At 37.9% G+C, this 15,862-nt stretch overlaps 1 protein-coding gene across 1 annotated transcript; it reads right to left on the minus strand.

The window, feature by feature from the left end:
* Positions 1–841: 841 nt before the first annotated feature.
* Positions 842–13,451, minus strand: LOC115923218 (WSC domain-containing protein 1-like). Its single transcript, XM_030983596.1, has 6 exons — positions 13,439–13,451; positions 12,079–12,141; positions 10,727–10,798; positions 5,850–6,143; positions 5,304–5,474; positions 842–858 (listed from the first exon to the last, which is right to left on the minus strand). Exons 1-6 carry the CDS (start codon positions 13,449–13,451, stop codon positions 842–844), a joined length of 630 nt encoding a protein of 209 aa, XP_030839456.1.
* Positions 13,452–15,862: the final 2,411 nt, after the last annotated feature.

Raw genomic sequence — 15,862 nt, forward strand, 5'->3', positions numbered from 1 at the left:
CGTTGACATAAACCTAACCTTAATATTTTAGTCTTGTCGTTGTTTATTTTCAGTCCAGAAATTTTTTCGAAATCTGCAAATAATACTTTTAACCTATTAATTGATTTTTTATTGCGAACAAAAATTGTCATATCATCCGCATAAAGTACTAGTTTAGTTTCCTTATCTCCAAAATTAATTCCGTCCACCAATTTATCTATTCGTAATTTGTGTGCCATTACTTCAATACACAAGATAAAGAGGTACGAAGAAAGAGGGTCTCCCTGTCTTACTCCCCTTTCTACTTTGAAATAACCAGTGGACCCTCCTTCATTTAATACACAACAATGTATTGCCTTTTGTGATCGACCCCAACGGTCGGCATTTTATTGATATTTTTTAAACCGTTTTTTAAGGAAAAAATGTTTCATGAATACCAAAAATATGTAATAAGGCATCTAAAAATGAAAAATATCATCCCAAAGAGGAAAAAAAAAAAAAAAAAATCGACGGACCGTCCGAGGTGCTGGCACCTATATAGTCCAGAATCTGGCCGATTCTTCATATTTTATATTCCCTTCAACATTGATTCATAATGCCGAAGATGGCGCTATCAACGAACTTATATATACGCTCACCAGCCCAGTCGTACGTCATAATTTAATGATCACGCCATCTTCGGCTGGCAGCAAGTAATTCATTTTTTTCAATTCAATTCAGAACTTTATTTCAAACTCAGCTGCACAAAGCAGAGGTCCATAAAAATTATTTACACAGATATATAGGGGAAAGAGCTGAGTATAAACAGTGTATTACATGTAAACAGTATATGTAAGGTTGATTGCAGTATAGCACTCTAACTCTAAGCTGTATCTGTAACTGTAAAATTAAAATAAGTATAACAATATATTGAAGTTGTAACTTGTAACAATCTCTGCTCAACTAACCAGAAGAATATAATAATAATAGATAACTAGATATTGGAACAAACAACAAAGACTTTACTGCAACCAAGAGAGGCTGGAGACTGGATAATCCTTGATAACTGCAACATAATGATCAATTCCCATCTGTCTGCATGCTATTCAGCCAACATTTCCAGAGGCCCGATGTGTACCTAAGACAATTATACGAGGGGTTCACTAACACCTTTAAAATACCATTCTCAGATACATCCACTCTCTGGATGAACTTATACATGAGATTTCGTAATACAGTCGAACAGGCTGGAAAATTCAACTCAGCAAACATTTGACTAGCACTAAAGTATCTAGGTACGCTAAGAAGCATAATCATGGCATCATTATAGGCCACATTAAGCCTGTACAAACTGCTCTTCTTAAAATTACACCACATATGCGCAGTGTCCAGAGGTGTACAGTTAAAGCCCTAAATAAAGCCACCTTCACATCCGGAGAACACAAATGAAATTTCCTAACAAGCATATTACCTTGAGCATATAATTTACGACACTGTCGACTAATATCTTTATCATCATTGAGTTCCTCAGTAAAGAAATTACCAACATACATGACCTCTGTACAGACATTGGGTTAAGCTCCACATAAATACAAATCCGGGAATACCAATCTACACTGTTAAAACAAGTATTACAATTTTTAATCAAGTTGGTTAAAGGTATTACAAAGTTTTGGGAAATTTTGAAAAATGGGTGGTTAGTGATTCTTTACAATTTTGATATATTTGGATGCCCATGTGGATGAATTAAAAACACCAGAAATTTTAGCCCCTAAAACGTTTCTGCTTTCGAGAAAAATCGAATATAAAGATTTACCGGTACTCCCGGTAAATTTTGATAAATTTCAAATAGCTCCTACGGCCGTAAAATGGTAGCTACGACCATGAAAATCTCAGAGTGTGTAGTTGTGATATATAATTTCCGAACGAGAATAGCTTATCGGTCGATTTTAGTCAATAAACATTGTTTTATAACTTAATTAATATCTTGACCTTGAGAGGGAGCTATTCAACATAAAGTGTTTATTATTTAAAATTTCATAACTTTAGAGTCGATTTCGACCGCGACAACGATCACTGAATATTGTAGGATCGTAAATGCTTCCAATATGTTCATTTGAACCAAATTCATGACCCAATACCAAAACTTTGTATTACCTTTAAACTTTTAATCAACCACGGATTACCAGGTGAATCACACAATCGTTGGTTAAACTTTAACCAACAGCCTGTTGATTAAAATTTAACCTGTGGTTGATTACAATTTTTAATCAATTATTGGTTAAAAAAAATTGCTCAATGTTGGTTAAAAATGGTGTTGATTAAACTTTAACCATTTGTTGACTAAAACTTTAATCTTTTGTTGGTTATTTATGCTTTGTTCGGGGCTGATTCACATGATGTTGGTTAAACTTACATGGGTCGTTGGTTAAAATTGTAACCATTGTAGGTTAATTCTTTTTTGATTCACACGATGTTGGTTAAACTTTAGTGGGTTGTTGGTTACAGTTTTTAACCACTGTTGGTTAAACTTACGGGGGATTAGAGGTCTTATCCTCGTGTTTGCAGGTAAGAAATTGTTTAATATGATTATCATCAATGCTAAGATTGTAAGGAAGAAGTGAAATAAGGTTCTTGCTCAAATTAAAAACACTTTGTGTCCCGACCCGTAGGTTGTAGCTCAGCCAGTAAGTGTAACGGATGACCTACCCAAATTGCATGCATAATTAGACGTTTCACTTTATGATGACATCTTATTTTATATTTAATTGTTTTAAACAATTAGATACAATTAGATTTAAAAAATAAGATTATTATTCATGCATGCAATTTGGGTAGGTGATCCGTAATAGGCCTACACTTCTCCTTCTTTAATTGGGTCTGCCTCCTTCACGGTTGAAGATTGTTGCAGACTGACGAGTGTGTGTGTGCTTACGAGAGCCAGGTGCACGGTGCAAGTAAAATGTTACTTATTATTGGTTGAGCTACGTACAGCCTAGGGGACACAAATCGTTTTTGATTTGAACAAGAACCTTATTTCACTTCTTCCTTACAATCTTAGAATTGATGATGATAATATTAAAATAATTTCTTTCCTGAAAACGCGGAGATAAGACCGTCCAAACCCCCATTTCTCAGGTCCTCGCGACAACCTCCATTGTTAATTTTGTCGCACGCGTAAACTGCATGTACTGTGCATTATTTGTATGTCGAGCGATCGCTAGCTACGCGATTCGATATCGTTCCATTGGGTCACGTGACCAGTACTTTAATCAACATTGATTAAACTTTAACCAGAAGGGGGCTATCATTATTGTCGGAATTTTGTTTTTAATCCATGCTGGGCTACAATTTTTGCCAACGACTTAGACTTAACCAACATAGGTTAAAAGAAATAATTTTGATCAACACTGTTTTAACCAACGCAAGATTAAAAGTAAATTTTAATCAACACTACATTTTTAACCATGGTTGAACGTTTTTTAATCAACAATTTTTTAACCCGCAGTTTTTTAATACTTGTTTTAACAGTGTACGGTGTTCCTTACATCTGATTATCATAACATGATTCTTTTGTGCATTATATTCGACATCATTATCATATCCATAACCAAAACAAATCTTGAGCAAATTCAGCAACCAAGCAGTTGACGGGCTAATAATAACGAGATTATCTGCATACATTAAATGATTGACTATCATACCACCAACTACACAGCCATTTTTTTTACAAGCATTCAAATTGTCAGATAGACTTATTAGCATTATATCGCTAAAAACAATGTCATATCTAAACTGGGATTTCTTTTTCATTCATCTTTGTCTTTATTCTGTTTTGTTTGAGTTAAAATGTTTGTTTGACTCAATAAAATAGCCTATGGAGGGCTATAACGCTAAAAATAAATAAATTTGCCTTTGTCTATTGCTAAATATGTAGTGAACAATATACGTCTATGCTACTATTTAAAGAAACACTTAAATCACGTAATGCAGCTAACAGTGCAAGTTACAAACTGATTCAGCCGAGGACGCAGGTTCGAAACTGAGTCACGTCTTTCGGATGGTGACGTTTAGAGGTCGGCCCCCCAGACGTAAATAATCATAACTGATTGACACACCTCTGTAAAAACACAACACACGCACACACATTCTCAAAATCATTCCTTAAATTGGGGTAAAACAAAAATATTCCACCGTTATGACCAACAGTGTATGTACACATTTTCCCGTTTACCAGAAGTTATCAGCAAAGCCGGATATTTTTTTTTGCATCTAAATTTATAGATGTGTACACTTTGAATGAACATTTGTCTACCTCTTATCAGTAGTGACTTTCTGAGAAATGATTTTGTGACTTTGTTCACGTGACTAAAGTATCTCAGCATATGGATCTGCATCCTTCCCAGTTTTTTTCTTTTTCATTGCCACGGTGTCGGGAGCAAGTCCGTCTTTCGCGATCCTGGTAGAGCATTGTGTGGATTATGTTGGTATGCCGGTATCGGCAGGATCTGTGGCATATATATTCGAGGAATAGTGAGAACCGCCAGCAGGTGTTGATGATGGGACTGGTGTTCTGATGTCCGGAATGTCATGATAGAAACCGGTATCTCTGTCCTGCGTACTTGAGGCCTGGACCAAAGTCATATCGTGTGGGGTTTGACCATGATTAGAGTCTTGTTTTCTATGAGACGAAAAAGGGGTAAAATGAATGGCCGAATAGGGACGAGTTGCAGAAAGTACTGTGAAGAAATTATAGACCTGATATTTCATATTTGGTGAGAGGGGGAGTTTCTTATGAATTTCTTATGAACATCTCACGTGTTCATGAAATAATAAACATGAAACCTAAATGTAGTGGACACGAATGCCATCAATATACTTACACAACGCTTATATACGCCGTGCAATGTGCGCAAGACGATCCCATATTATTGTAATCTAGAAGAGCTATATAAGCTACCCTTTTCGGTGCTAACGGCATTCAGAGAAATTCCTTCATACCGGTAACCATTAGTACCTTGATGAAGAGTGGCGAACGTAGAATAATGTCTTGGCGAGGATAATAAGTGCCGAGTCCCGGCTCGAAACCACAACTTCCGCATCTCAAGTCAAGTGTTTAAAACCACATCACTACGATACCTCTACCTCTACCTATGTGTGGTATTGATGACAATTGCCAACTAATATTGCTATTCTGTTTTCCTTTTTTTGGCGTCCTCTTTGCCAAATAGGAAACAAAAACGTTTATAAAGAAAATGTGATACTCACTTTCGAATTCGGAGGATGTATATTACCAAGACAATGATGGTCGCGATCAGTAAAATAATGACAACGCCTACAAGAACAATTGCAATTTTGTTGAAGCGTTGTGGGCGTGGACAAGAGTGTGGTCATTGTTGATGACGTCACAGCATCCCTGGTATGACTGGTCATCTCTGAGCTTAGTTGAATGGTCACTTCGTCAACCTTCGCAGTTGACACGACGGCGGGTGTCGTTTCACTAGTCTCGACGTGAACTACATATACGTGAAACAGACGAGTTACAAGGTAAGTCTCTAACATTACACACAGGCCACGGTATAAGTCATTTTCACTTCGAAATTACAAAGAAACTTTATTCATTTGCTGTAAATTAATGAATGCTAATGTTAGAAAAAAACAAATATGAAAATGGGGGGGGGGGGGGAACACTGAGACGCAGGGTTTCTATGATATGGGTCTCTCGAACATAATGATAGGCATAACAGCCATAAACTTATGTATGATTGAGCAATACTTATTTAAACCATATTTTAGGCAGTAAAAATGTTGACGGTATTGGTCGCAGCACATTATCAATGGGGGATGTATATGTGTAAGTTTATACATACAAATCTCCATAATATACTCACTCGTAAAGATAGCTATGAATCCTACCCCACCACAGCTCTCGGTAGGGTCTCCTGAACATTTGAAATCACAATAATCATCTGATACAATTCCATGTAGGGTATAGTTATCACTGGCCTCACCACAGAAACATTCGTATCCACGTTCAACTCCAGCGTATGTATAGTTAGCTGAGCTAGAGCTCATACAAATGTCGATGCAATAAGAAATGGTCATATTTGAATTATTGGGTTCGTGAATACCAGATAAAACTGGATCAGGGTGTTTTTCCGCAAAGCATCCAAGATAACCTTCACCTGCATAATATTAGAAAAAAAACAACAATAGCATGATGCAATCGTACAAAAACGCATCCCGCCTTAAATGGACTCGTTACAAACCTAGATGCAACAAGAAATACTCATCGCTGTACCGATGTTGCCGTCGCAAAGTAACACTATGTGATTCATATTATGCTCAAATTATCCGAGATATCCATCACCTGTTAGGAATCACATTAACGCCTGGTAATGCGACTAAAGTAATAAACATTGGTTTATGAAGTGAGGAGCTGTGGACTACAGCCCCAGATAATTTGTAACATATAACAATAATTGGGCCACCCCATATTATTTTGGCATCGAGGGGCCAGATAAGTAAGAAAAAAAAAAATGCTATTTGGCATTTTCTAATGACATTTTCACTTTAAAGCTTATCTGCACTAGTTTATGGGAGAGATTAGAACACCCTGCAAGGTTATTGCACAGGTGGTTATCTCATCAACTCTGCTCTAAAATAACGTAACAAAGGATCATGGGGACCAATGGTCACCGATTAGGCATTGTTTTTTTTTATATAGAGGGAGCAAGTAGCTACAAGTAGGACAGTGTGGCTTTAACACGGTCAAAATCTCTGCCTACTCGAACAATACTCGCTTTGACGGGATTTTCTTTGGTGGAATGTCAAATGGATCGCATGGACCAACCATCAAAGCATATTTTGCTGTGAATGTTTTGGGTGGCAATGCTGGTATTATTTAAAATATCAGGCATTAATCCTTATTACCAGGTCCCTCGGAGAGGACCTAATGCCGTCGCCCGTCTGGTTACTTACTTACAAGCATTTATGCTCTCTCAGTAGTCAGGTAAAACAAACACCACCATTTACATTAATCAGCTTAACAGTTTTTCTGATGTAAATAAATTTGTAATACTCTTTATATGACTGTAGATTTTTTAGCACAATACTCGACGCATTCTTATGGAGCTTAGCAATAGAACGGCATTAAATAGATAAGGTAGATGCGATGCGCGTATTTTAATGTTATCTAATGTTTCCTTCATAGTTCTTAAAGGTCATATCTTTATGACTGTAGATTTTTTAGCACAATACTCGACGCATTCTTAGGGAGCTTAGCAATAGAACGGCATTAAATAGATAAGGTAGATGCGATGCGCGTATTTTAATGTTATCTATCATATAAGTAATCCAGCAATCTGATTGGTCGAAATTGCATTCATAAACTTTAACTGTTCCCGAAAATTCCCGGTAACCATGGTTAAAAAACAGTTCAAAATCCCAATAACCATGGTTATTGGGAAAATAGGTCAGTCTCCATGGTTACCCCATAGGTTTACATGTTAAAAAATGGTCTGAGCGATCGAGGATACCGTACGTGTGCGAAGAATTGGTCGGTAATTTCAATACAATTGAATCTCGATCGATCTTACCGACAATTTTATCTTGCATTGTTGACATGAAGACGAAAATAAACTTCCAAAAACAAAAAAACAACATTTGCCGATAGATCTTGATCTAAGTTCGTGCCAATATGCATTCCAAAAGTAAAAGAAGTGCCCGTTTAATGGAGCAGCGGCGAAGTATCGACCACGCGAAGCCGTTTTCAATTCATTTTAATGTATATATTAAAGAAAACTACTGTGCATGGTGACAGAGCGCGCTGGCCGAGCGGATTAATGCGCTGACTTTAGTAACATCACCTTTTGTACGCAAGAGTTCTAATCCCATCTTCGACAATTTTTTTTTTTAAATTTTTTTTTTCGGCATATAAAAGTATTAATGACTGGTTTAATATCGGCACGCCTCGGGTAATAGCACAATTCTAACCTTCCCTTGAGCGTATAAAAACAATTATTTCTCTCAAAGCAGTCATTAATACTATAATGTTTCCTTCATAGTTCTTAAAGGTCATATCCGAACTGAAAAATGGAATGGATTAATTATATAGGAACGGAAAGCTTTAAAGGTAATACAAAGTTTTGGGAAATTTTGAAAGTTGGGTGGATAATGAATCTTTACAATTTTGATATATTTGTATGCCCCTGTGGATGTATTATAAGCCCTAAAAAACTTAACCCCCAAAACACTTCTGTTTTCGAAAAAAATTGAATACCAAAATTTACCTGTGCTCCCGGTAAATTTTGATAAATTTCAAATAGCGCCTACGGCCGTACAATGGTAGCTGCGACCATGAAAATCTCAGAATATGTAGTTGTGATATATAATTTCCAAACGGGAATAGCTAATCGGTCGATTTTAGTCAAGAAACATTGTTTCATAGCTAAATTAATATCTTGACCTTGAGAGGGAGCTATACAACATAAATAGTTTATTATTTATAATTTCCTAACTTTAGACTCGATTTCAACCGGGACAACGATCAATGAATAGTGTAGGAACGCATATGCTTCCAATATGTTAATTTGAACCAAATTCATGACCCCATACCAAAACTTTGTAATACCTTTAAGCCATAGATTACAATAATATCAAATTTTAGTGCCTGTCAGAGGAGTACCAGCTCTCTGAAAACTCAAAAATCTAAAGCTTTGAAAATCATGAGTAATTTGTCGACCTAAAAACTTGCTATCGACTTGATGACATCATTTTATGTGGAGTACGCATATTCACATTGGCCCGTATTCTAAAGTCGTGTCTAACTTAGCCATGTCTAAAGTTAAACACCTGTTTAGTTAGACAGGACTTAGACACGACTTAGACGCGATGTCGTGTCTAAGTCCTGTCTAACTAAATTTCGTATTCTGAAGTCGTGTGTAAGTCTCGTCTAACTATAAAACAACTGTTTAAGTCCTGTCTAAGTCGTGTTTAACTAAACAACTGTTTAAGTTCTGCGCAAGTCGTGTTTAACTTTTAGTCACGACTTCTGCGCATGCTCAGTAGGCGATAATTCTGACGATAGACCCAAAGCGCATGCGTGCGCGCACTGGATAAAAAAATTAACGCGCACAGCTAGCTGTGCGCATGCTGGTACAATGGTGATGTGATCGTGACGTAATAATGACTAGACTGCATTGTACTGTGTACGTTTGAGTTCTTTGGTACGTACACACTGCATGCATTGACAAACACACTTTACAGTATCAGTGCCTCAGTGCTCGGAAAACCAGAAAAGAAACTTCTCCAACATAATTGTTAGCTTATTAAAGATTATGGAATTTCCAAGATTTCACCAGTAGATAAAAATTGTTAATATTATCGAGAAAAAAACATTAGGCTACACGAGAAAAAATCCTGCAAAATGTATTTCAAATTTTAGAGGATGCACGTACCATCGTTCTCCCCCGCAAGTTCGGGGTCTGCAAGTAAAGTGTACCTTCGACGTTGAAAAGCAGCAGAATCGCGCCCTTTAAACAGGACTTAAACAACCCCTCGCAGTTGTCTAAAGTTAAACAGAACTTAGACAGGACTTCGTGTTTAACTTTATTCAAACACGACTTCAGAATACGAAAAAAGTTAGACACGACTTCGTGTCTAAAGTTAGACAGGACTTAGACAGGACTTAGACAGGACTTAGACAAGTGTTTAGTTAAACAGGAGTAGACACGACTTCAGAATACGGGCCAATGACTTTGCATTAATTAAGCACGGCTCATCACCTCAGCTATATAGGTGAACCGATGGGGGTCCACATGTTATGTCGTCACTGTATACTTCGGCAAATTTGAACCCTGTTGACCCGTAATTTGGAGGTGTGTGGAAAATGAGGTTTTAATTTGCTTTTGTGCAATAAACTAGGAAAGGGTAAATACTTTGTATTCCTTTATATTCGTATTCTACATTAATTCAGTTTTCAATTTATATCATGTTGTATTTTCATTGGATAGGCTATTTAAGTGTTACACCATAGGAACAGTGATGTTTATTGTTGGAACATACTAGATGTAAACATTTTTTTAATTATTAAAAAAAAATAAATAAATAGAGAGACATGGAAGGGGGTAACGGGTTATGCGTGGAAGAACCTGTTATCAGTTGATGAATGGTGGTACCCTTCATTTATGATAAACACGTTCTAAAGTTGTACCTTATTTCACAAAGTCGGGAGGAGACTGACGATGACATTTTTAGTCCATATTGGCATATCATAGCGGTATGATGATACGAAATGATGATGATATAACCATTGATATAACCCTATAAACATAGCTGCGGTGGGACAATATATGAAAAGTCCCATCCTCTTTATATAAACAATCATTTCACCTTTTATCACAGTTACTAATAAACTAGGAGATATGTTTGATCAATTGCTCAGATCGTTGCTTTATTTATTTTTGGCGCAAAGCATGATTTCCGTAATAACATTCAGCATATATTAGACTACAAAATTTTAAAGTTAATTTTCGAAGAAAATATTTCATCTGGGGTTCGTTATCAGTTTCAGCTTGAAGTCCGCCCTCCCCCAATAATCGGATGGATATTGTTTTTTAGCCCACGAAATTGTATTAATAGTGCCATTATAGTTTCTGACTTTTTTATATAGTGACTCTTTATTTATTCTTACGTAATTCTCTGTATTTTGTGTAATCTGATTTCACGAGCTAAAAGGTGGTAATATCATTTCACTAGAAGAAGTTACCATGACACGAAGCTGCTCCTGCTGTTTCGCATCCTGTTGGTTTCAATATACACTCTGACAAGTCAGCTTCATCTGAAATATCAAAATGGAAAGAACATTATATGAATATACGATCCATTTTAACACCAGTCACACAACAATATATTCAAACTACATTGATGACGGTGATATTAAAACACATGCGGCGATAACGGTGACGTCACGGTGTGAACTACTCTACATCACACATTCAGGACAATGTTGGATGCCCATTGCAGTTTTTAGATATATGTTTGTATATTTACCGCCAGTGGCCCTTTAAATGACATACAGCGCATAGATAATAGTTTCACAAATGTTTGTTTGGTTTTACGTTATTTCCCATAACATTTGGGCATAAGAATCTGAAATACAATCATATATTCTGAGGGAAAGTTAGCGTGTATGTGCAGGCGCGTACGCAGGATTTTTTCAAGGGGGGGGGGGGGGGGGGGGTAAGAGGTCACTTTTTTTTAGGGGGGGGTCTCGAAATTTGGAAATTTGACATTTTGCTCAGTTGGGGGGGGGGGGGGTAAGGTAAGGTGTGCATAATTTTTCTTTCAAAAGGGGGGGTTAGGTTTTTTAGGGGGGGGGGGTTTACATACATAAAATTACCAAAGGGGGGGGGGTTAACCCACCCAAACCCTCCCCCCCCCCCACCCCTGCGTACGCGCCTGTGTATGTGTCTGATCTGGGAGTGCGAAGGGCATTTTTCATGCTAACCTTACAATTCTTTTGGAGCAAAATAGGCGTCAATTATGAATAAAATCGTCCAGATATTCATTACGAAGATGTGTGATTAGGCCGATTATTTCATGATTTTTGATAAATTAAGTCGTCGTACCAAATAAACGGGGAAAAGAGAACTCGAGGAAAGACTGAGATCAGTCCAGTTTGCGATTCACGGGTATACCAGCTCGATCGCCGGGCTGGCTGTAGCCTATGGGAAGCCAGCTATCGTGTATGCATTGCATGCAGGTTATACAGCACTGTAGCGTATATCTGCAAAATCTTCTAGTTCTATTTAAAGGGCAAGATCTCCCAAATCTATTTTTCCATGTGTTTTTGAGGACCCGTAGTATACTCGCACATATATTTAAGTTGTATTGTTTCCTCCTAGAAGTGGTAAACAGGCAGAATAGGCAATAACATTTTCAAAAGTTGAAATTATATGTCATTACCTCCATTACAATTGAACCCTCTGGTTGGAGTTGAATTCTGTCCATAAGGTGTGTTTGTTATTGCTATATTTGCTCCTGTGAATCTCAACTGTCTGCATATGGCAATGACGTTATGAAAATCAAGATATGCTCCGCATGTTGTCTCCCATGCACCGCCATCTTCCCTGGTTTCAACGGTGCCTTTATTGGAGGTTGGACCACCAACAAGGCGTACATCTGTGAACACACAAGATTAACAGTGGTAATGTTGCGTAAAACTAGCCAAGCCTAGCCTAGCAGTAGCTGGCTAAATCTAGGCTTTTGCTAGCTTCGGATACCCCAACATTACGAAAAGTGGAGCCAGTGGCGGAACCAGAGGTGGGGGGGGGGGGGGGGGGGGTCCGGGCTCCCCCTCCCTTGGAAAAAAACGTGTACGAAAACGTGATTTTTACCTTTTTTGGGGATGCCCCCTGGCGCTCAATGGGGGGGGGGGGGGGGGATGTAAATTTTAAAATTTTCGAGGGCCCCCCAAAAAATGTGCTCACTACCCCTCCCCCCATCCGCCCCCACCCCACTCCTTCCCCCCCCCCCCCCCCCCCCCACTGAGCGACTTTTCGGCCGCCGCGATTTTCAAATTTTCGGGAGCAAAACAAATATAAAATTGGGCCCCCTCCTCTAATAATCCTGGATCCGCGCCTGAGCGGAGCAATCTGTTTTGGATAAAAACGACAACTACTATTACTAATGTTTTGTTCTAACGTAATGCTTTGCCATTTAATAAAAGCTCATAATTCCGTAGACAAATAATCAGTTTTTACTGTTCGTCAAAAGGCAGAATTTTGTCTCTATAGAAAGAAGCATTGCAATTTAGCAAATTTACTCTTGAAAAGGGTGGTTTGAAAATTCATCGTTAAAGAAATACTTGCTTAATATGAAGTTCGTTTATTAGCAGCATTGCATAGGGGATTGTCTGTACACTGTTGTAGGAATATGCACTACTTCTCATAGAAATGGAAATGTTTAATGTGAAAATATGAGAAGTGGGAGACTGACATAATTATCGCAATTGTTTTTTTTTCTCCAAAAAGGTGTATTTCTTGTACTTCTAATATCATCTGTACAGTCCTATAATCTGTAGGTTTCTTTATATAGGTCGCTTCCTTACTTACAAGTTTACTGTATTTTGATAACTCAATAGAAATAATTTGAGATAGCGAAGCAAAATAGGTCTTTAGGCATATTATTGCATATCCATGGTTGTTAATTAAACATGTCTGTTCCATGCAAAGCTTCATTTTCTGTTGGAGGAGTGCATTAACGACTGTTGAGGTCTGTGGCGCCCCGTGTGCGAGTGACTTTGGAAAAAAAAATGAATGCAAAAATGAACAGGGTAAGCATTGCGTAGAATCATGGCAAATGCATTGCTTTAGAATTTGCATATTGGCAATGAGTGGCCATTAATTATCTTTCACCGTCTTTCAACGGCTTTATGACGCCGTTGTAAACGCGGTGTTATTTTGTATTGCATCATTACCTGCGCTAATCATGCCTGTTAAGGCACCAAGGCCATAAACAAGTTACTTACAAATATTGTTGTATTGGTTATTTTACTATCACTTTTTGTACGATGTCATTTTAACATGGGTTTCAGAGACCACATCATTCAATGACGCAGTCATACGTCATGCAAATAACGCCTCGTGTGCAATTGCATTGGTTACCTGTTATGACACATCTGACCATGTGATTGCTGCACTGCGTCACAAGAACTACCAGGGACACAAGGATGATATGATGCAAATCCAAAAATATGCGCGGCCTGGCCATGCGTGCGTTAACAGTGAGAAAATGCCTAGCCAGGCCGCGGCCGAGACTACCTCCAGAGCAAGGCCAAATGCGCGGCCAGTTTGGCCTCGTATTTGGCCTTTTGCTCGTTTACAGTGCGAGGCCTGGCCCGGCCTTTTGCTCACTGTAACAGAGGTCTACGATCGACTCTAAGTTGGACTTAACTATGGCAGGCCGTTTATGCAACTGTTTGATCTCACCATTTACTGGCATTGGTCTCTCAAGGGACGGACAAATCATGGTCACAAATTTACAGAATTACTATTCTTTAATAATTCATTATTTAAGGGAAAAATATTATCTAAAGATCATAATGGTGAGAGCAACCAGTGGCACAAATGACCTGCCATAGTTAAGTCCAACTTAAAGTCGATTTTAGGCTCTGTGACCCCCCACCCCCAGGTATATACATAAACGAATCATCAACGTTAAATCTGAATACGTGTCAATGTATTTTGTTCCAGTTCCTCTTTTTCAGCCACCTGTGAAGCTCACGCCCATTCCATAACAAGTCAAATAAAATCATTTTGTGTCTATATTGTGTGAAACACCACAGGCACCAAACAAAAATCAATAACAACACACTGCTGTTTACATAACCTAGGGTAACTTGCAAATAATAATAGCATCGCAATGTGCATTTGCATACCAACATTTTAAACATGGAAGGTCCTATTAGTAGGAGTACATATAGTTGTCATATAAATCACACATTGTATTATAAAAGTATGTCTTTAAACTCTTGGATAATTGATGCTCATGCAATTAACTTCAGCACTGTATTCAGACCCTCTCTACCATGGCAAAACACATTTATGACGGGCTGTACTGGCCATTATTATGTACAACTACACATATAAACATCCACCGTTGCACTTGTAAACGCATGTATAGTTTCTAGCTTGTGAACCGAAGTGCTATATCAGACGCGTACGGGGTAATCCCCCCTCAGATATTTGTTGAGTGCTAAAGGGGGCCAAAAAAATATCTGCTCTAACCGCCCCCCTCGCTTATTCAGCGGCAGGCTGAGTCGTTGCCAAAAAAATTCTTCAAAAATGGGAGAAAAAAATGAGCAAAATTTCGTTTTTATCTTTCTGAAACTTCTCAGTAGGCCTTATAAACATGATAGACCTGGAATAATGTAGTTAATGTTTAATACGGAATACCGTCTCTAAGCGCTTTGGATATATGGACCGGATTCATCAACGTACACAGCATTCCACAGTGTGCCCAATTCCTCTCCCTGGCGAGTTTCGTCTACCACAAAAGCGTTTGTGATTATAACAGGTCCCCATTACTTTCTGGGTATGGAGTGGCAAATGGGGATTGATTTCTTGCCAATTGACACATAAGTTCGTATGTACTGCATAAGAGAGGGCTGGACTTTTCTCTTTGTGGCTTATATTTGGGAAAACAATGAAATTGTTTATATTGAACATTCCTAAACTATTACAAAGGTGTAATAACAGAGCAATATATATATTTTGTCTACCATAAAAAAAATAATCATGTTAAATTTAATACAGGTATTCTACATGTTGCTAATTTAAAACTTTGATTACAAACCGCTACACCGCTCAACGAATTTGTTTGATATATGAATTACGTTTTCAGGAACACGAATTTTATAGAAATAACATTCAGACTTTATACCTGACGTTAAAATAACTCTGCCTACATGTACCAGAAAGCGGAACTTGACTCTGAAAATGACTCATGCCGTCCATTATTAATTCAAAAATTCAAAAGTACATTTATAGAAATCGAACAAAAGACGGTTCCTTTGTGACAAAAAAAGAAGGAGCGCCAGAATGACATGCACACTTTGTTCCGGGACCTGTTTCACAAAATGTGTTATTCATAACAAGTGGCAATAACTGTTATAATCAACTGAAAACATCGCATTTGATTGGCGAAGAGCAGCTTTGTCATAGGATTTTCGCACTTTGTTATTGAAGGCTGGTTTTGTGAAACGAGGCCCTGCTTCACACAGTCGCTGAGGCAAAGAAGGGGAATTCAGCAAGGAACCTATCGTGATAAGTCGCCTGTCAACTTGCGTTTACGAAGTCATAATCAATTATTACAAATTATTCACAGTATTCATTTTCATGTC

Source organism: Strongylocentrotus purpuratus, unplaced genomic scaffold (assembly GCF_000002235.5).
Source record: "Strongylocentrotus purpuratus isolate Spur 01 unplaced genomic scaffold, Spur_5.0 spur5_scaffold_13, whole genome shotgun sequence".
Taxonomy (NCBI): domain Eukaryota; kingdom Metazoa; phylum Echinodermata; class Echinoidea; order Camarodonta; family Strongylocentrotidae; genus Strongylocentrotus; species Strongylocentrotus purpuratus.

What these genes read in the sequence shown, in the direction of transcription:
- LOC115923218 (XM_030983596.1), bottom strand. An exon ending in TGAAACCAGGGAAGATGGCG is followed by an intron (nt 10,799 to 12,078) that starts GTGCATGGGAGA and finishes TTGATATTTCAG; the next exon opens with ATGAAGCTGACTTGTCAGAG. An exon ending in AGGAGCAGCTTCGTGTCATG is followed by an intron (nt 6,144 to 10,726) that starts GTAACTTCTTCT and finishes AATATTATGCAG; the next exon opens with GTGAAGGTTATCTTGGATGC.